This window comes from Oryctolagus cuniculus, chromosome 9 (genome assembly GCF_964237555.1).
Source record: "Oryctolagus cuniculus chromosome 9, mOryCun1.1, whole genome shotgun sequence".
Lineage (NCBI taxonomy): Eukaryota > Metazoa > Chordata > Mammalia > Lagomorpha > Leporidae > Oryctolagus > Oryctolagus cuniculus.
In genome coordinates this window covers 99,304,914-99,326,892 of record NC_091440.1, presented here as the reverse complement: position 1 = coordinate 99,326,892, position 21,979 = coordinate 99,304,914, and the positions used below count along the sequence as shown (strand labels likewise).

The 21,979-nt window shown below is 48.3% G+C and overlaps 1 protein-coding gene across 11 annotated transcripts in view; it reads right to left on the bottom strand.

Annotated features, from left to right (window-relative positions):
• Positions 1-13: 13 nt before the first annotated feature.
• Positions 14-21,979, bottom strand: part of ERC1 (ELKS/RAB6-interacting/CAST family member 1) — a 518,217-nt gene continuing 496,251 nt past the window's right edge. For 8 of the 11 annotated variants that reach the window (XM_070049263.1, XM_051850752.2, XM_070049265.1 and 5 more), the window contains one exon: positions 1,072-5,176. In XM_070049263.1, coding sequence (XP_069905364.1) covers positions 5,039-5,176 — 138 coding nt within the window. In that variant the 3' untranslated portion in view covers positions 1,072-5,038. Of the gene's footprint in view, positions 5,177-21,979 lie in introns of all 11 variants that reach the window. The other 3 variants (XM_008259816.4, XM_002712778.5, XM_002712779.5) reach the window with 1 other exon arrangement.

The window sequence follows — 21,979 nt, the reverse complement described above, 5'->3', positions numbered from 1 at the left end:
CTCAGACACGGCACACAGTCTTTAAATAACTTTATAATTTCCTGATGGATTTAGTTTGTGAATAAAAAAGAAAAAATGAACAAAGTGTTTACAATAATTATCAAGGCAGAGTTGAATATAACACAATTCCTTTGTACTGTTGTTACTCCATCAGTAACGCGACTCCAGCAGGAACACGCGCACAGTGGAAGGCGCAGGTGCACGTGCAACACGCCACCGCCCGCCACTGAGGCCGCTACTGTCGCGGAGAGGAACTCAAGCTACAAGGAGCCAGCACCCGGTGCCCCTCGGCTCCCCCGCTAAAGTGCAACACTTCCCTCGGGAAGCGCGGGTGGCAGACCCCGTCCCGGTCCCCATCCCGGACGTGCTGGTGCGCTTTCGGGGGGCAGGCAGGCCGGAGTGCGTGGTGCTGCCCTCAGGTAGGCTGAGCTGCATCCGAGGGTGAATGCAATACTGGTGTGGCCTGGAAAGAAGGGCGGGGCCGAGCGCGCAGCTCCAGCTCAGGGGTGGGGTCACTGGCTTCCGCGCCGTTCACTTTCTGTCCTTTCCTGACCGCGGCCTCTCTGAGGCCAACAGAGAGCGCCTGGGCCCGAAAGGCATGGGGTCTAAAAAGCTTAACAAGAAAGAATGCAGGGTCCGAAGCCAGAAGGAACTGAGATCTGAGTACAATTTATCCCACCTGGATTGCAGGCTCCAGGCGCGCCGGCGCTTGGCCCTACTGGATGGGTCACTGGGTGATGATATAGCACCAAGGGGCTTCAGTCAAGCCCAGGTTACCGCACAATATTAGGCACACTGGGCTGGGGCCAAGGTGGGGTGAGGATGGTCCTGGGATGCAAACTTCGAAACCTCCGTCCAGAGGCCCTGAGGTCCTGCAGGTGCGACCGACAGTCTCCGAGCCCCCAGCTCCTCTGGCCTTGCACTCAGCGTGGGCGACCTGTGGCCCCAGCGCGAGCCCAGCTGCCACCTGAGCCCACCTGGGAGCAAGGGGAGGGCTCGGCTGCCCGGTAGCTTGAATTCCTTTCTTAACATGATATTGGTTTGCATTTTTAAGACACAGCTCTTTAATTGTTTCAGTTCTACAACTACTTTTTAATATTTTAATAATCTCAACAATGGACACAAGGTAACTGCCCCAATTCTCTGGATCACACAGACAATATTGACAAGCAGAGAAACGAAAGAGGAGGCGGATGGGACGAAGTCCGCTCCCCTCAAATCAATCCCTAAAATCATTTCTCCCACGAGAGAGTCAGGAGGAGAAATTCCTACGACAGGGTCACAGCACTCACCAAACACATTGGAAAAAATCAGGAGACACTTGTTACAGTTGTGACACTAAAAAGGCTGGAAACAGTTTTTGCTTAAAAAGAGTAAAGACAGCCATTTTGTTCAGAAGGATTTCCCTGTATGATTTTTTTTCTTGCCCAAATATTCCCTTAGTCCACACGGGGGAAACTCTGGACTCTGGAACACGTCTTCGAACCGCTCCCGTCACTTCCTGAGGAGCCCGGGGATTGGCAGTGATGGGGGCCAGCCTGGCGGGCTCTGCAGAGGGCGTCGGCCGCTCTGCGTCTGCTCTCCTCACCCCACTTCCTCGGCCCGAACCTGTCCAGGTGCAGAGGTGAGGCGGGGAGGCAGACAGGAGTTTCTGACATTGCTGACACAGGTCCCCTGGGACTTCGGAAATGTCACGTGGTGTCACATTCGATGCCGGGCGGTACTCCTTGCTTTGCTCTTCCCTCACAGGCCCCGGGGGCAGCCGGCGGACCATGCTGGAGTAGCGCAGGAGGTTGCCCGGCCCTGGCATCCGCAGGGCTGGCGACAGCAAGCCCACACGCAGTCCTGACTATCTGCAGGGGACAGAGCGTCGGGCAGCTGATTAAGATGTTCTGTGAGGGCCTCCCTTCCTCCTGTCGCTCCGGGGAGTGCGTGAGCCAATAAGGTCCTCACAGAAGCCCAAAGCGGCCTGTAGCAGCGCCACTGCCGACACTGAGGGCGGCCTCGGGACCAGTCTTCGTTCCCAGTACTTCTACAGCCCAGCGTAAGGAAGAGAGAGACACGCTGAGATCCTCTGTAGGTTGTAAGGTGCAATGACAAAGGTTAGAGCTGAGATGGGGTTAGGGATTCCCCTTCACCTTTCTAAACACGTGAGATCCACTTCAAGCCTTTTCCATTTGAAACGGTATCCAAGTCCTTGCAAATGGCAATGCAGATACTTCATCAGTAACCCAATGAGTACCTGGGATAGAGGTATATGAGAAGGCAGGCACCTCGCACGGTGTGTCTTCAGTCGTGAGCAGGCCGTGCACCCACCGCTCTCCTCTAGTCTCCTCCGTGAGGCCCCTGATTTGGGGTACAGATCCTTAGGTGCTAATGCGCAACGAGACCTGCTAAAGAGTGGCTAAGTCTGGGGAAGAGGACAGCAGCCTGCAGTGAGCTCGCAAGGCTGCCCACCTTCAGTAGCAGCTGCGTGACCGTGTGAAACCACAAGTGCAAGGAAAGGGCCATGAACAAACCCTAGCACGGCGGGCGCCTGCACCGAGTAGACGTCGTGCAACACGCGATCTGAACGCAGCAAGGTGCTCCAGGTGCTAGGAGCGGCATGAGTGGCCCCTAACACACAGTGGACCGTATCTACTACCAAACTCCAGCCGACAGTTCCCGGAATCATTTGAGACGCCAGACCGCCTCCCAGGAGTGCTCGCTTTGGGAGCGCGTGATACAGATGCCTCCGGGAAGGATCCAGGAGACTCCTTGCTAAGACTCAGAGACCACACAGATGTCTGTCCCACAAGATTTCTTCTCAGAAGCACTTGTTACACAGCGCTTGCGTCTCAGCGTTCTGGAGGGCAGTGGAGGGGGAGCTGAGAGGACGCGAGGGAGGAAGGTGATGCAGTGGGCCCCGCGCCAAGTGGGCGAGGAGGGCCCGGCGGGTGGCATTCAGGGAGACCTGCTCGAAGCCTTTCCTCCTGCTTTCTCTGTTTCGCTGGAGCCCTGGGAAGGCTGCTATCCTGCCTCCGTTCTTCACTTGGCAGCAGAGGAAGTGAGATTCAAATACCCTGAACCATGGGGAGCTTTCTCCATGCCTTACGGGCAGAGCGATAAACAGCCGGAGGTGACTGACCACAAACGACCACCGCTTACAATCTGACCCCTGCGTCCCCCCCGACCCCCACCAGCCATCCCGACTCTCAGGACGCATCTGAGTAAGAGGTCTGTGAGCAGAGTGCATTTAACCTGTGATAAGGGGCACTCCACAGCTTCTCCCTGGGAGAGGGACGCCTTAACAGCAGGCAGTGAGGGGAGCTGGGGGTCTGAGCAGATAAGTTAACGGGACAGTCAAGGGTAGCTGGTGGGAAGACCCTGGACTGTGGCTGTGATGACTTTACAGGCAGCATTAAGTTATTTGAGTAACTGGGGCAGGAGAGAGGAGAAAATGCAAGACAGAAGTGTTTAGTCCTGCAGCTCTTATCACGGATGTGTGTCCGGTAGGTTTCTGGGGGCAGCGGTGGTCAAAGGGCTAGATTCAGGTTAAGTGGTCTCTCTCCCGGTGCCTGGTTGTTTATGACGGCCTTGTCTATGCCTGGGGAAAATGCCCTTCAAAATGCTAACACCTTCAACCATACTGCCGACTTTGGGGCCAACCTTCTGACCTGCGGTGTGGGGCTGGCCGAATTCCACGCGATGCGCGCTGATGTGTCAAGAATGGACGTTCGCAGCCCCCTGAACGGGGCCCCCTTTAAGGGCAACTACACCAAACAATCCTAACCACCAAGTGGGCTCCTGCAGGCAAACAGGTGACTCAGCCCCTAAACCTATCGCTTCCATTACAGCGAGAACGGAGAAGTGTGCATCTGTCAAAGGCTTTCCCAGGAGCGGAAGGACTGCCTTTCCTGCTCTCCCTCAAAGGTGTGTCTCGCAGGACCTGCTCCTCCCTCCCTCTCCTTCCCAGGACCAAGTGCCGACCACAGGGAGCTGCGCACGGCAGGCACTGCACAGATCTCTGAATTCAAACCCAGAGGAGGGAATGCGCGTGGGGTAAGACAAATCCGCCTGTGCTGCAAACACGAGGCTGTGGCTCCGCGAGCACAGCTGGGAGTGGAGCTGGGAGGGTGGCAGGGGGTCGTATGCTTCTGTAACCACAGGGCTGCCAGAGCTCGGGGCATGGGTGGTGGGCGGGCAGACAGAAGTCGGGGAGAGGCCGGGAAAGCAGCCTGGCCCCAGCACTGTCCTCCTGTACTGCAGGGCTGCAGGGGTGGCGCCAGTAAAACCTCTCTTCTTCTTCAGGGAGGGACATTCACCTAACAACCTCTTAGGATGAGGGCAAAGTCTTAAACAAGAGAGACTAAGGGAAGAACTCTTCACGTCACCCTCTTCGTAACTGGTGGACGATTAGCACAAGGAAGGCTGAGAGAGACAGGCGGGGCTGGGGTGAGAACTCCGAAATCAGAGGGCCGGGGCAGGCAGGGCCTCGAACACACGGTGCGAGACGAGAGAACAGAGGTGTTGTGGAGGTGGCTTCCTCCTTGTCCCTGTCCTCTCTTTTTCTATTCTTTCTGACATGCTTCTAAAACCGTTTTAGCAGAAAGCACCTATCAGCAGCGTTAGAACCGCTCAGCTCTCTGGGCCCCTGGGAGGCGTTCTCTCCACACACTGAGCTCCAGGCGGAGTCCAGGCTCAGTCTCGTGCCAAAGGGAAGAAGGGAAGAGGGCTTTCTCCCCGCCGCCAGCTTCCGCGGGCCTCCGCTCCTGATGACCGCATGGCAGTTCTTCACAGAGACCTGGACGTGGACCCACCTCGGACATGACGAAGATCAGTGTAGAGACAACATCCGCAGCACAATGGCAGAGTGAGGTGACAGGTGGAGAAACAGTGCTGGAAGCGCTCTTCTGCAAGACAGGATGCAGCTTGTCGTGTTTGGTGCCAAGAAGTTTCTGGATGCTGGTGCCCCTGTGGTTCTCCTTTCCTGGCTCCCGAGCGGCCACTCCCCTGGGGCAGGGGCAGGGGCAGGGGCAGGGGCGGGGCAGGGGCGGGGTCAGGACGACTCCTCCAGTGCGTTCACCACCTGCTCCAGGATGTCGGGGCAGTGATCCGCGATCTGCTGAAGAATTGCATTGGCAAACTCCTGCAGCTCTGCATTGTCCCGTTCGCCCCTCTGCAACTCGCTCTGCAGCTGAAAGGGAAAGGAGAGGCACGGTTCAGATAAAACCATCCTGTTCGCACCGAGTTAAGAACTGTGTATCAATAAAGGCCGGCAGAAAGAGGCCGTCTCCCGGCAGTGAAAGGAGCAATAAGGAAAGGATAAACCTGAAACACCTGCGTCCTCTATCAGAGCGCCTGGGTTCAATTCTCTGTTGCAGCTCCTGACTCCAGCTTCCTGCTGACCCTGGGAGGCAGCGGTTAACGGCTTAAGTGCCTGGGTTCCGGGGTGGGTCCACATCCAGGTCTCCCGTGGGGGAGACTTGTTGGATTGAGTTGCCAGCCCCTGCTTTGGCACCAGAGCCACTGCTGCAAGCATTTGGGGAGTGAACCAGCAGAAGGGAGCTATTTCTCCATTTCTGTCTCTCCCTGTCACCTTCTCTCTTCCTTCAGATAAACAAAACATTTTTGAAGTTTAAAAATAAATATCAAATGTCCCTCCGTGAAAATAAGGCCCAAAGAAGTTAGGGACAAGTCCAAGGCCCAAAACAGTGAATCTGCAGCCCCGGCCCCTTGTTCTCCAGGGAATGCTCTGCACATCTCTCCCGAGCAGGAGCAGGGCTTGAAGGCGCCCAGTGCTTCCTGCCCCAGGGGCACTTACATCGGAGAGGACGTGTCCAGGCGAGGACGTGTCCACCCGATGCGAACCACCTGCATTTGGGCAGGAGCCTCCCCGAGGCTTGCTGACTGGGCTCCCGAGGCTATTGCGGGAGACCCACGACAGCCTGTTCAGGAGTCAGGTGTAATTATCTCCGACTTCTTGTTTTCCCCAAGCCCTTGGACATCCTCCCAGCATTTCCACCAGCACTTACGGAGTGCCTGTTATGCACTGGGTACTGAAAGACGAACGGATTTGGTCCTTCAGGCTAATGGAGGCACTGTCCTCGTGTGTGGCAGCAGGCGAGCTGTGGCCCAGCTGCGTAAGCGCCACAACCGGAATCTGAACATGTGCTGGGGGGAGGGCCTAAGAATGCCTCCTCCCTCCCGGGCTGGGGTCTGAGAAGGTGTTACTAGGAGCATCTGGGGTCAGGGTCTCGCGAGATCAGGACTATCTGACCTGGAGGCCACAGTGAGAAGAGGCCTTGGAGCAGATGAAACACAAGCAGATGCAGGGAGCTAGGGAAGGGCCTGGCACCGGTCGTGGCGGAGTCTGAGGCACTCAGTGTGGCTGGAGCCTGAAGTAGGGAGACTGGCTGGAGAGACAGGCCAGGGCCCGCTGTGTATGTAACACCAGGGCATTCAGATGCCATCGGGCTACAAACACCGAGACCAAACCCAAAGCACGACAAGGAAGTCCAAGAGTTTTCAAACAGTACAGTGACATGATCTCCTTTATTTACTTGGAAGGTAAGAAAAACATGTTAGACTGGGTGGTAGGAAGGACACATCCAGGGAGGTCACCATTCCAAGCCCAGGTGAGAGTCAAGGGGCTGAACCCACGGAGGGCCAGGGTGGTGGGGAGGGACACGTGGATGTGAGACCTTTCCAAGAAAGCACTGACGGGAAGAGGGGTCAAGTAAGAGCGCACAGATGACAATTCCGGACAGCTGTAGCTGGAGAAACTGGACGAGTAAGACTGAAAATACAGGAGGTTGACCAGGCTTTACCAAGAAATTAAAAATCGAGTACAATTAAGAATATAGGCAGGCTGGCACTGTGGCAGAGTAGGCAAAGCCTCAACCTGGGGTGCCGGCATCCCATATGGGTGCTGATTTGAGTCCTGGCTGCTCCTCTTCCAATCTAGCTCCCTGCTGTGGCCTGGAAAAAGCAGCGGCAGATGGCCCAAGTGCTTGGGCCCCTGCACCCACGTGGGAGATCTGGAAGAAGCTCCTGGCTTTGGATCAGCCCAGCTCTGGCTATTTTGGCCATCTGGGAGTGAACCAGTAGACAGAAGACCTCTTTCCCTCCCTCCCCCCACCCTCCTCCAGCTCTGCCTTTCAAATAAATAAATAAATAAATAAATCTTTAAAAAAACAGAAAAGCAAAGAGAACCCAGAATTAGCACGATGTCTCTTCACCTATATCAATGAATTGGAACAGATCCAGCCACCTTGTTCCTTCTGTAAATGCTGACTAAATGACCCGAATACTCAACGGCCAGTCTTGGTGTGTCTCACGTGGCCATGTCACATGAATATGACTCCTAAACAGGGGATGCCAGGCGGGCGAGTGCCCTATAAGTGTGGCTGCTAGGAGAAGGGCTGCAACCCTCCAGGCTCCCCGACAGAGCTGAGAGCAGAGGCTGGGAGTCTGCCATCACAATCCTGCCCCGGATACCCCCGACGGCCTGGGCTTATACACTGAGCCAGGTATCTGCACTTCACTCTCCACTAATCACAGACGTACTTCCCTTGAAACACCTTCTTAAAGTATTTATTAAGGAGGAGAGGGAGAGGGAGGGCTCCCATCTGCTAGTTCACGCCGCAGGTGCCGGTGCTGGAGCTCAAGCTGGAACTTCGGACACTATCCAGGTCTCCCATGTGAACTGCAGGGACCCAGTTATTTTAACCACCACTGCTTCTTCCCAGGTCTGCATCAGCAGGAAGCTGGAGTCAGACGCAGGCCTGGGGACTGAACCAAGAACTCTGATGTGGAATGTAAGTGTCTGAACAACAAGGCTAAATGCCTGCCCCCATTTTTTAAAATTCTAATTTAACTTCTATTAAATGAATAATCATGAGGTCTCTAACACATATTTTAGTATTTTTAAAAAAGATTTATTTATTTATTTGAAAGTCAGAGTTACAGAGAGAGAAGGAGAGACAGAGAGAGAGAAATCTTCTCACAGCTGGTTCACTCCCCAAATGGCTACAATGACTGTGGCCGTGCCAGGCTGAAGCCAGGATCCAGGAGCTGCTTTTGGGTCTCCCTGTGGGTGCAGGGGCCCAAGTACTTGGGCCATCTTCTGCTGCTTTCCCAGGTGCATTAGCAGGGATCTGGATTGGAAGCGGAGCAGCTGCATGCTGAACTGGCGCCCATACGGGCTGTAGCACTGCAGGCAGCAGCTACAGCTGCTGTACCTCAGCGCTGGCCCTTATCTTTTAGTTTAACAAAGTTTTTCAGTTTTTTTTTCACCTGATTTAGAGAACAGTATACATACATTATAGAAAGTTTTTAAAACAAAAGCACTAGGGGCCGGTGCCACGGCTCACTAGGCTAATCCTCCGCCTGCGGCGCCGGCACCCTGGGTTCTAGTCCCAGTCGGGGCGCCGGATTCTGTCCCGGTTGCCCCTCTTCCAGGCCAGCTCTCTGTTGTGGCCCGTGAGTGCAGTGGAGGATGGCCCAAGTCCCTGGGCCCTGCACCCGCATGGGAGACCAGGATAAGCACCTGGCTCCTGGCTTCGGGTCAGCGCAGTGCCAGCTGTAGTGGCCATTTGGGGAGTGAACCAATGGAGGAAGACCTTTCTGTCTCTCTCTCTCTCTCTCACTGTCTAACTCTGCCTGTCAAAAAAAAAAAAAAAAAAAAAAAAGCAATAGGGGGGCTGACCGCCTGCGGCACCGGCATCCCATATGGGCACCGGTTCTGTCCCAGTTGCCCCTCTTCCAGTCTAGCTCTCTGCTGTGGCCTGGGAGTGCAGTGGAGGACGGCTCAAGTGCTTGGGCCCCTGCACCTGCATGGGAGACTGGGAGGAAGCACCTGGCTCCTGGCTTCGGATTGGCCGAGCTCTGGCTATTGCAGCCATTTGGGGAGTGAACCAGCAGATGGAAGACCTTTCTCTTTGTTTCTCCCTCTCACTGTCTATAACTCTACATCTCAAATAAATAAATAAAATCTTTTAAAATAAGAGCACTAAGAAAAAAATCATCTATAATATTACTATTGTCTAGATGTAATCACTGCTGTTTTGTCATACATTCTTTGTGTTAATCTACATACATGTACATTTTAGAAACAAAATGACAATGATATAGATTACTTGTAAACTATTTTTTTAAAGATTACTTATTTATTTATTTGAGAGGTAGAATTATACACATAGAAAGGTCTTCCATCTGTTGCTTCCAAATGGCTGTAACCACCAGGAGCCAGGAGCTTCTTTAGGGTCTCCCATGTGGGTACAGGGGCCCAAGGACTTGGGCCATCTTATACTGCTTTCCCAGGCCATAGCAGAGAGCTTGATAGGAAGAGGAGCAGCCGGGACAAGAACTGGCGCCCATATGGGATGCCGGAGCTGCTGCAGGCAAAGGCTTAGCTTATAGATAGAAGATGTCTCTCTCTCTGTCACTCTGTCTTTTAAACACATAAACCTCTGAAAAAAGTACATGTAGCTTTGAGGGACATTTATATTACATAATTTTATTTACTGGATTGCACGTGCATTAATTTCTACTGGATCAGAAGCAGAGTAGCCAAGTTTGAACCAAGACCTCCAACATGGGATGTGGACATCCCAAGAGGTGGCTTAACTTGCTGTACCATAATTGCCTGTTCCATGCATGTATTTTGAAATGTGTCATTTTGATATCATGTAGTTATATAAAGTATTTAAAAACATTATGCTAAGTGAAAGAGAGCAACCTTAAAAAAAGACCATATATTCTATGATTCCATTCTTATGAAATGTCCAGACTCAGCAAATTCAGAGCTGGAAAGTAGGTTAGTGGTTGCCTAGGACTGGGGCGAGATGGGGTGACTGGGGTGACTACTAATGGTTATGGGTTTCTTTGGGGGTTGATAAAGATGTTTGAAAAGTGATTATGGGGATGACTGCATAACTCAGAGAACATATTAAATTTACTGAATTTTATATACACTTAAATGAGTGAATTGTATGGCATGTGCATTATAACAATAATGTAACAAAAGCAGACTGAGTACTCTGTAGTAAATGCCCACGCCAAATGTTCCTGCCTTCATTTTAACACAACAGAGGACTAAGTGCACCTGGCTATTCACTGCAGGCAAGAAGTACAAGAGTTACTGGTACGTGAAGCAATGCCAGCTCCTCACCAGTGACAAAAGGCCCCTGGGGCAGGCTGGGCCTGGGCACTGCCCCACAAAGGACCCGCTTCTACCACACTTTCTCAGGGAAGCCACACCTAGGGTGCTGTGTTCCATTCCAGACACCTCATTACCAGAAACATGGAGACAAACTGGAGTCAGTTCAAAGAAAAATGGCAGGCATGACTAAGAAGCTGAAAGGATCATTTTATGAGGCAGGATTCGAAGAACTAAACATGGAGGCCTGCACTAAGTAAGAACTAAGGGAAGGGAATGTGATTATTACCTGCAAATGTCAGGGGGGTGTAAACAAGAAGAGGGAAGAGTGATTTAGCACCGGAGGAGGAAGTGTAACTAGAAGCGATGGAATTAGATTAAGGGAAAAAACCCAGAGGTAAGACTACAAGGCTATGCTTTTTCCAAGGTGTAATGAATGGTTTGCCTGGGGAAAGGTGTTTAAAAGGAGAGCACAGATCAAAAGAATTAAAAAGTTTAGAAAAGGAAGTGTTCCTTCGTTAGCTTGAGCTGCTTTTCATCTGGTAGGCCTCTCTGTTCTCCAGGGGTTATGGATGGTTCGAATTGTATCTGAAAGTACTACATGTGGGCATGGCTATGTGGGGAGAGATTTCATTGGCACTCGATCACATGCTAAAATTTCTTGGCTTGGGAAAAAAATCTCAAAAATCAACCTCTCTTGTGAAATTGGAATTACTTTTAAAATGAGGACTTTTATTTTGCTGGCCTTGAAATACAAAGCTTTGGTCACTCTTAAGTTAAAGGAGTATAGGAATGTGTTGTTAAAACTTTTAGATCTTTTAGGAAAGTGAGGCAATGTGAAAGAACCAAACTAAAAAACTTAGACAGATGTATTAGGAGGCACAGGTGTGAAAACAAATCTTGAAGTGGATTAGTACCTCATTATTTTAAAATTTTTCTTTAGCATGCATATCACAAGTAACAAAGGAAGTTTTTGTGTGGTTCTGGAACGCAGTGGGGTCCTATGGATGATCTGGGAAGGTGTATTCTAGCTTCTGAAGCTTACTAGGTCTCGCTCAGGCATTCTCCCACCCATATTCCCTCCCATACCTGTCTTCTCACTGCCCCCCAGAGAAAAGTTCTTTCATGCTTAATACCAGAAAATAATTTCCCAAAGAGTACAAACATGGAATATGTGGGACTTAATGAAAATGACTACCTGGGGCTGGTGCTGTGGCGCAGCAGGTGAGGCTGCCGCCTGCAGTCTGGCATCTCATATGGGTGCCAGTTTGAGGCCTGGCTGCTTCACTTCTGATCCGGCTCTCTGCTGTGGCCTGGGAAAGCAGTAGAGGATGGCCCATGTCCTTGGGCCCCTGCACCTGCATGGGAGACCCAGAGGAAGTTCCTGGCTCCTGGCTTCAGATCAGTGCAGCTCTGGCTGTTGCGACCAATTGGGGAGTGAACCAGTGAATGGAAGACCTCTCTCTCTCTCTCTCTCTCTCTCTCTCTCTGCCTCTCCTTCTCTCTCTGTGTAACTCTGACTTTCAAATAAATAAATAAATAAATAAATCTTAAAAAAAAAAAAAGAAAATGACTACCTCCCAGTTATAATGAATTAATTCCTTCTCTCTCCCTCTTTCCTTTCCTTGTTAAAGCTACAAATCCAAACTTAGTGTATGTAAAATTGAAGAATCCAACAGGATTGTCCATTTCCTATTCTCTACTTTCTAATATGAGGGTACCTGTAAGTTTGTTGTGGGGGGGAATGGTATTAACAGAATAAAATAAATAGGAAACAAAAACTTTCATTTCTCAATATAAAGCCCATCGGTTCAAGACACACCTGTAACTGACAGCACCAAGCTATTTAGTCCATTCCTTAAAAAACTGAGGGTCCTGGAAATTTAACCATATGAATGCTGTCTCTTTTACCTCATTAACTATGGAAAAATGCGTGCCTTTTAAACATATTTTAAGATTAGGAAAGAAGTCAGAAGGAGTCAAATAAGGGCTACAGGATGTCTAATGACTTCCTATCCAAACTCTCACAAAACTGCCCTTGTTTGATGATGGAAGGAACACTGCCCTGCTGGGGAAGGGCTCCCTGGCGACATGCTTTTCTGCTGAAGCTGGAACTAACGTTTTGAGAACACCCTTAGAGTAAGCAGATGTCACTGTTCTTTGTCCCTACAGAAAGTCCACAAGCAAAATGTCTTGGGCATCACAAAAACTGTAGCCATGACCTCTGCTCTTGACTGGTCCACTTTTGCTTTGACTGGACCGCTTCCAATTCTTGGTAGCCACTGCTTTGGTTGTGCTTTGTCTTCAAGATTGTGCTGCTAAAGTCATTTTCCATTCCCTGTTATAATTCTTTGAAGAAATGCTTCAGAGTCTTGATCGTACATGCTGAAAACTTCCACTGAGAGTTCTGCCTTTTTTTTTTTTTTTGACAGGCAGAGTTAGACAGTGAGAAAGAGAGACAGAGAGAGAGTTATAGACAGTGAGAGACAGACAGAGAGAAAGGTCTTCCTTCCATTGGTTCACTCCTCTAATGGTCACCACGGCCGGCGCTGCACCAATCCGAAGCCAGGAGGAGGGTGCTTCCTCTCAGTCTCCCATGCGGGTGCAGGGACTCAAGCACTTGGGCCATCTTCTACTGCCTTCCCGGGCCACAGCAGAGAGCTGGACTGGAAGAGGAGCAACCGGGACTAGTACCCAGCACCCCAATTGGGACTAGAACCCGGGTGCCAGTGCCACAGGTGGAGGATTATCCAAGTAAGCCATGGCACTGGCCAAGTTCTGCTTTTTTTTGAAGAACAAAATGGGGCCAATGTTCAGTGCAATGGTTAGGATGCCACCTTGGATGCATCCCATACAGAAGTGCCTGGGTTTGAGTTCTGGCTCTGATCCCAGTTCTAGCTTCCTGTTAATGTGTGCCCTGAGAGGCAACAGGTGACAGCTCAAGTATTTGGGTCCCTGTCACCTAGGCAGGAGACCTGGATTGAGTTTTTGGCCCCTGACTTTGGCCTGGCCCAGTCCCTGCTGTCATGGGCATTTGGGAAGTAAATCAGTGGATCAGAGATCTCTTGTCTGTCAGTCCCTGTCTCGCTGCCTTCCAAACAAAGAAACAAATGATATGAGAACATTGTCATCTTGAAGAACAGTGTTACTATACAACCATGGTCATTACATACATAAAAACAGACACAGAAATCAATGGAACACGAAAGAATACAGAAAAAAAAAAAAAAACTCTGTACATACAGAGAGTATTTCAAAAAGTTCATGGAAAATAGAATTAAAAAAAATAAGCTGACTTTGGTACAAAAACATGAAATTCACACATGGGTTTTTAAATTATGAATTATTTTAAAATTCCATTTCCTATGAGTTTCTTGAAATCTCCTTATATGGCCATATGACTCATGATAAAGATGGCAAGACTGTGGAGAATGGATGGTATTTCTTATAGTGGGGCTACATGAAAAATATTTTGATCCTTCACTCACACCATATGCATAATCAATTTCTGATGAAAAGTATATATATAAATGTGAACAGCAAAAACAAGAAAGCATTTAAAGAAAACATATAAGGCGGCCGGCGCCGCAGCTCACTAGGCTAATCCTCTGCCTTGCGGCGCCGGCACACCGGGTTCTAGTCCCAGTCGGGGCGCCGGATTCTGTCCCGGTTGCCCCTCTTCCAGGCCAGCTCTCTGCTGTGGCCAGGGAGTGCAGTGGAGGATGGCCCAAGTACTTGGGCCCTGCACCCCATGGGAGACCAGGAGAAGCACCTGGCTCCTGCCATCGGATCAGCGCGGTGTGCTGGCCGCAGTGCGCCGGCCATGGCGGCCGTTGGGGGGTGAACCAACGGCAAAGGAAGACCTTTCTCTCTGTCTCTCTCTCTCACTGTCCACTCTGCCTGTCAAAAAAACCAAAACCAAAACCAAAAACAAAGAAAACATATAAGGCAATCTTTAGAGAACACCAAGATTTATTATATAGAGCACAAAATGCACTAACTGTGAAGAGAAAAAAAGTCAATAATGCGGACCCATATTAAAATTAAGAATTTCTTTCTCATAAAAGACCCTAATAAGAGAATGAATAAGAGAGTGAAAAGGCAGCCTGACATGGGAGAAGATATTTGTAATGCATATGTCTGACAAAAGATTTACTTAGAACTCTTTCAAATCAGCAGCAGTTAGGACAACTAAAACAACTTGCAATTTCAAAAAGATGGACAAGAAAAAAATTAAAAATTAAAAAAATTAAAAATGGGCAAGAGACTTGAATAGATACACTGTAAAAGAGTATACTGAAATATTAATATATGTAAACATGTGCAACCTCACTAGTCATCAGGAAAATACAGTCTAAAATCACAATGACAGACTAATTATCTGCCAGAATGGTTCAACAATACGAAGGGACAGCAAGGACGCGTAATCACTTCACCTTTCACATCCCCCTGGTTGGGAGTGTAAATTGGTACAACCACTTTGGAAAACTATTTGGTGGCATCTACTAAAGTTGAACGTATGAATATTCTATGACTAAATAATTTGGGTTTTTAAGTATGTGAATTCATTGAAGACATGGACAAGAGTGTTCATGGCAGCACTGTATGCAATAGCCCAAACCTGGGAACAGTGCAAATGTACATCAATAACTGAATGATAAATAAACTGTGTTACTGTCACACAATGGACTACCATTCAGCAATGAAAATAAAGTAACTATACATACAACAAATTAGATACACTTCATAAACATGATGTTGAATGAAAAGAACCCAGACACAAAATAGTGTAAAAGATTCCAGTTATATAAAATTTTAAAATAGGCAAAATATGGAGCCAACTTTATGGCACAGTAAATTAAGCTACTATTTGCAATGCCAACATCCTGTATCAGAGCACTAGTTCAAGTCCTGGCCACTCTGCTTCCAATTCACCTTCCTGCTGATGTGCCTGGGAAGGCAGCAGAGGATGGTCCAAGTGCTTGGGTCTCTGTCACCCATATGGGAGACCAGGATGGAGTTCTTGGATCCTAGCTTTGGTATGGCCCAAATCTGGCTGTTGTGGTCATCTGGGGAGAGTGAACTAGTGGATGGAAGATTTCTCTCTGTCTCTCCCCCAACCTCTGTCTTTCAAATAAATAAACAGATTTTTTTTAAAAGAGGCAAAGTTAACCTGTAGAGCTAGAAGTCAAGTCACCTTGGAGGGTGGGACAGCGACTGGAAATAGGCATGACAAAGGGCTGAAATGTGTTGCTTTTTTTTTTTTTTTAAAGTAAATGTGCATTTAATTTAATTTGAGAGAGAGAAAGAGAGAGAGAGAGGGAGAGAGAGAGAGAGAGGGAGAGAGAGAGAGGTGTCTTCCACCCACTGGTTCACTCCCCAGATAGCCACAATGGCTGGAGCTGTGCTGATCTGAAGCCAGGAGCCAGGAGCTTCTTCCGGGTCTCCCATGCAGGTGCAGGGACCCAAGGACTTGGGCCATCTTCTATTACTTTCTCAGGCCATAGCAGAAAGCTGGATCAGAAGTGGAGCAGCCAGGACTCGAACTGGCGCCCATATGAGATGCTGGCACTGTAGGCAGTGGCTTTACCTGCTACATCACAGTGCTGGACCCATGTATTGCTTCTTCTTCTTCTTCTTTTTTTTTTTTTTGATAGACAGAGTTAGACAGTGAGAGAGAGAGAGAGACACAGAGAAAAAGGTCTTCCTTTTCCGTTGGTTCACCCCCCAAAATGGCTGCTATGGCCGGCGCACTGCGGCCAGTGCACTATGCCAATCCAAAGCCAGGAGCCAGGTGCTACTTCCTCCTGGGGTGCAGGGTGCAGGGGCCCAAGCACTTGGGCCATCCTCCACTGCCCTCCCGGGCCACAGCAGAGAGCTGGCCTGGAAGAGGGGCAACCGGGACAGAATCCGGCGCCCTAACGCCCCAACCTGGACTAGAACCTGGGGTGCCGGCGCCGCAGGTGGAGGATTAGCCTAGTGAGCCGCGGCGCCGGCCCATGTATTGCTTCTTGTTCTAGGTATGTGCTGTGTCTGAGTGTGTAAAACTCACTGAGCTGTATACTTACAATGTGTGTACACACCTGTATGCATGTTATTTTCAAAACTTAAAACCCTCTCTCTCCGCTGCATTACCTAACTGCACGCTGTGATAATCTCTCCTCATGTCTGAGGTAGGTAACACCCTCCTCTAAACTCTCTTCTCACGCCCCGCAGCTGTCATTCCCCTGGCTCCTTCTCTGCTCCTGTGCTAGGCCTCTCCTTTCTGCTCACTCTCGCACATCCTGGGAGCTCCTGAAGCTGAGGGCGACTCTGTACTGTTCCTCCTAATGTCCTCTGTCTGGGCAACCTGCGTGCCTTTCCAAGGGGTAGGTAATGACAGCAGCAACTAACGCACTGGACATTTACTGCAGGCCAATTATTATTCTATGTATTTTAGTGCAGTAATCCATTTAATCTACTTTCTTTCCAATTTGCTTACTCCTTTTGAGGCATGTTTTTATTCTCTAAAGGAAAAAATAAAACTAGAGATTGTTATTTAGCCTAATAGTTAAGCTGCCCATGTCCCATATTAGAGTACGTGGGTTTGAGGCCTGGCTCTGGCTCCCAATCCCAGCTTCCTATTGGTGCAGACTCTGGGAGCCAGCAGTGTTGGCTTAAGTAATGACATTCCCATCACCCATGCAGGAGCTCTGGATTGAGTTCCCAATTCCCAGTCTCTGGTTCACCGGCAAGTGAACCAGAGGATGAGAGTGCCCTCTTTGCCTTTCTCAAAATAAAAACAAGAACAAACAAACAAAACCCAACCTATACAAAAGAGAATAAAAACCAACCTTTTATTGCAGAAAATCTCCAATGTATATAAAAGAAAGCAGTACAATAACTATTATGTGTCCATCATCTAAGTTTAGCCATTATGATTCATTCAGATTCATATTTTTCAGGTACCTGAAAATTTCATTGCAAGTATTTCACTTATACATCAAATGATACCGTTTATACTATTTAATAAACAGTTCTTTTCACTTAATAATTACTACCAACAGTTTTTCATGTGATCAAATATTTTCTAAAACACAGTTTTTACGTACTATACTGTAATCCAGTTTATGGATGCATCATAATGTCACTAATTCCATTAGAATTTTAGTTGGTTTTCAAATTTTTACTACTATGAGGATTAGTGTGACTCTCCTGCACAAAAATCTTTGTATTTTGATTGTTTTCTTAAAATTCTTGAGTCAAAGGGTATATACCACCCCCTTTAGAACTTCTACATGGGGATCGTCTTCCAACGTGGCCGAAGACAACTCTTCAAACAAGAAACTATCAAAAAATCATAGGTGCAGTTGCACAACATTCACAGAAGAGCAACTGAAAATCCTCATCAATGCCTTCACCAAAAACCATACCTGGCTGTGCTACCAACAAAAACTTGCTTCAGAAATCAAGACTGAAGAGTCAAGAATCCAGGTTTGGCTTCAGAATCGAAGAGCATGGCATGTATTCCAGAAAAGACCTGAACTTAAGCAAGCTTTGGGATCAAGCCAAGGCCATGGAGAAGACTGTCCTCAAGAACAGATTCTAAACCCCCTCTCCCTAGATCCTCCTACTGTAAAAAGAGAATCCAGACGGTGTTGTACCAACTGTAGCTCCTCTCAATTGCACACCCTCACAAAGGCATTTTTTTTTTTATTTTTTTGACAGGCAGAGTGGACAGTGAGAGAGAGAGACAGAGAGAAAGGTCTTCCTTTGCCGTTGGTTCACCATCCAATGGCCCCCGCGGCCGGCGCGCTGCAGCCGGCGCACCGCGCTGATCCGATGGCAGGAGCCAGGTGCTTCTCCTGGTCTCCCATGGGGTGCAGGGCCCAAGCACCTGGGCCATCCTCCACTGCACTCCCTGGCCACAGCAGAGAGCTGGCCTGGAAGAGGGGCAACCGGGACAGAATCCGGCGCCCCAACCGGGACTAGAACCCGGTGTGCCGGCGCCGCTAGGTGGAGGATTAGCCTAGTGAGCCGCGGCGCCGGCCCCTCACCAAGGCATTTATGAACAACCCTTACCCAGGAATTGATTCCAGAGAACAACTTGCCAAAGAAACTGGGGTTCCTGAGTCAAGAATTCAAATTTGGTTTCAGAATTGGGAGAGATAGATTTCATATTCAGAGAGAAAGAAAATCAAATGAGCCCTTAGAATAAGACCAGGGAGAAGAACACTGAGCTTGCTTTAAGGTATGGAAGGTACATGAAATGGTACCCCTTCACTAGCAACTGTCTTCTCTGTAGCTAGAACATTGTAGACATAGAGACAAATTCAATATATTTTATAAAACAACCTGAGCCCTACATTTCTCTCACAGTCTTTCAAGAAATCTACCTTTTCACTGAGAGTTCAAAGATAAACCTTCAAGAAATGGTAAACAGGACTTCAGGAAGTAAATACAAGAGAAACCACAGAGCCTGACTGACCCATCTTGGTTTCAAAATTCATAAGACATTGAGACAATAAAAGCGAATCTAATAGGACCCAGTGTTGTGGTGCCACTGCCTGCTACACCAGTATTCCATGAGAGCACTGGTTCAAGTCCCAGCTGCTCCTCTTCAGATCCAGGTCCCTGCTAATGGGCCTGAGAAAGTAGCAGAGGATGGCCCAAGTGCTTGGGCCCTTGCCATCCATACGGGAGACCTGGATGGAGTTTCAGGGTCCTGGCTCCTGGCTTCAGCCTGGCCCAGTTCATTTGGGGAGTGAACCAGCAGATGGAGGATCTCTATTTCTCTCTGTCTCTACCTCTCTAACTCTTTCTAATAAGTAAATCTTTTTTTAAAAAGAGAATAAATAATCATTTAAAAAAAAAAAAAAAACTTCTGCATGTGAACAAACCATTGTAGAATGGTTGTACTAACCTGCAGTCATAAGCACGAGGGAAGGGGGCCCACTGCCCCACCCTTTCAATATACTGGAGACACAAATAAACCCCGATCTTCCCAGCACATCAGGGCTGTTTTTATGTGCATTCTTTACAGTTATTTTCATTTGTAGTCAAGCCAAAAATTGAGGCAAAACTTTTAAAAATATACTTACTGGTCACACTTATTTTCCTGTAAATTTCCTGTTAATGCCCTTTCTAGATTATGTTCCTTTTGAGTTAGTTTCTTCATTTTTGATTTCCTGGTCACAACCCTAATACACACTTTCATATCCTGGTACCTATTTGCTTATTGCAATAGCATCACAACCACCTCAACCCTAGTGTCCTTAATCTAAAACAGGCTGGAATAGGTCCCTCCCCTGCCAATACTGTATATGTTTTCCTACCTACAGAATAAAGTTCAAACTTTTGGGCATGGTAGCCAGTGCTCCAGTTTCATTTCCTGATAGCACTTGACATTTGCTGTATTAGCTTTTCCTTTGATGTGGTTCAACCTCCTAGAATGTGGTGAGTGCTTCCTCCTACACATCTTTCTTATCCATCACTCTCAGCCTTCATGGTTGAGCTCAATTGCTCCTTTTCTCTGAGGCCTTCCTTGGTCAGAGGTGAAAACTGTTACAATATTCATTTTGTTTCCTGTTTGAGAATTGGTTATGTTGAATTCCCCAGCTGTTGTACAAACTCCTGGATGATTCCTTCTTGTACACTAACAACACCTAGCAAAATACCTGCACTCACAGATAATTTAAAACTGGTGAACACAACAAAGGAATAGATACTAATACTGTAGAAAAGTCTTAAAGCCTTTCTGAAGAGCTTTTTAGGATCAACTCTGAAGCATCATCAGATAAAACTGTCTGAAGATACAAGCCTTTAGTAGATGACAGGACAAACTATACCCACTTTGTTTAAGGTTCTCAAAAGATGGAATACGGGACAAACCTAGGATATGAAGGTGGCCCCAGGCAGGAACTTTCTGGATTTTGTCTGCTGAATGTTATTGTAATGTCTTCTGTTCTTAGTAGCTGTTCCAGCCCTCCTTGAACTCCAAGTAGTAATGTAATTTCTAGAGGAACCTGAGCCAAGAATCACAAATGCAACAGCAATTCAATCTGGATGCTTGAGGCAACCCACATGGGAAATGTGTGCAGCAGGCAGAGGAAGTTCAGGAGAACAACTGAGGCATCTCAGAGAGGGGGTTCTACCACCTTACACCAAGCGAAAGCGCTGGTATGAGGGCAGGCTAGAGAGGAAAGTACCTCCCCCCTTCCTGCTGTCGGCGCTAGGATAACCACCAAGGAATGATGCCGGCGCGGTGCAGGACGGTGAGGAACAGCAGCCAGCACAGGGGAGGAATGCAGGAACGGCAGAGGGGACACCTGCTGCTCCGCCCCATTCACGGCTTTAGAACAGCGACCATATCTCTCCGTGGCCACTCAAGGGTATTCGGGAGAGCTCCTGAACTCTATGAAGTCAGAAATTCTCCAAACAGAGAAAACAACTCAGAACTCTGTAGACCTGGCCCAATTTCAAAGCAAACAGTTCTCTATACATAGTCACAAAGGACGAGGTGAAAGACAGGGTGCATTGATGAGTGTAACCAAGGGATGGTTACAAGACAGGTCACTGAAAAAATTCAGTGATGGTTGGCAGTGACTCAGACGAATTCCTTTCTGCAGATGTTTTGGTGGTGGGCAAGAACTTTGACAGAGACGCCTAGCTTGGTTTAAGCAGAGAAGGCTCTTACCATGAGGCTTTCACAGCCACTTCCAAGAGGCACAGGCCACGGGGTCTGACTAACAACTGCAAGATGAATGGAGCCTTCTGGAAGTGAGGTGGAAATGGGCCCCTCCGGGCCAGGTCTGGTCCAGGGCCCCTTCGCCCAGTTTAGCAGACTTAGGATAGGAAGACATGAAATAACTTCCTTGTTTGGATTTTCAAAGTTTGGATTTTCAAAGACCTGGAGAAAAGGGAAAGGCATATTGCCACACTCTCTGTTGAACAGAGCGTTAACATTTACCTGGTTAGAGGGACCTGAGAGCATGGTGGATATTACCTGCAGGCATTCAATTTTTACTTTGCAGAATCTGGCACTTAGTAGCAGGGAAAACTAAAGTTTCTCTTGAAAAATTTGTCCTACGATTATTTTCCATAGATTAAAACTCACTCCAGAGTCCTCTTTCCTTGATATTTCAAGTCTGAGCTTGCTGTTTGAATCCCACAGCTTTCTTTCCAAGGTCTCCACCCACCCCCCCACCCCAGAGGCCTGCAGTGCCGAGCCTCAAGCGAGTGCCACCAGGGCCCCAGGCTCTGCGCAAGGCCTGCTGGACGCCCGGCGACCCCGTGCATCTGCTGGCCTGCCTTCTCCCCTCTCCCTCGCTTTGATGAACTTCTTGCCAGGCAGTGTCTGAATTTGTTTTTATAGGAAGGCAAGGCTGTTGCTGCTCAGGCCAAAACTAAATAAGATGTTACTACTCTCCCATGACTAACCTTGAAAAAAAAATGACATAATAAAAATAAGACTTTAGCTCCAATTGGGCCTGTGTATCCAATCAGAGTCCCACTTGTAATCCTTCAGGAATCCCATGGTGACAACAGGGAACATTTCCTTCAGGACAGAAGCATCAAGGTGGGAGGGAACCCCAATTACTTTAAGCCTGGAAGCACAAAAATCACAAAGCTGCTTTTTGGTATTATTAACAGCATGGTGTACCTGGCACCTGAATGGGCTCACTGAATATGAAATACAACACTAGCCTTACAGCTAAGGTAGCTTGACTTTTCGATGTTATTTTTCTTTTTTTAAGATTTATTTATTTATTTGAAAGAATTATTTATCTCTCAGAATTAGAGAGAATTGCTGGTTCACTCCTCAAATGGCCTCAACACCCAGGGTGGCCAGGAGCCAGG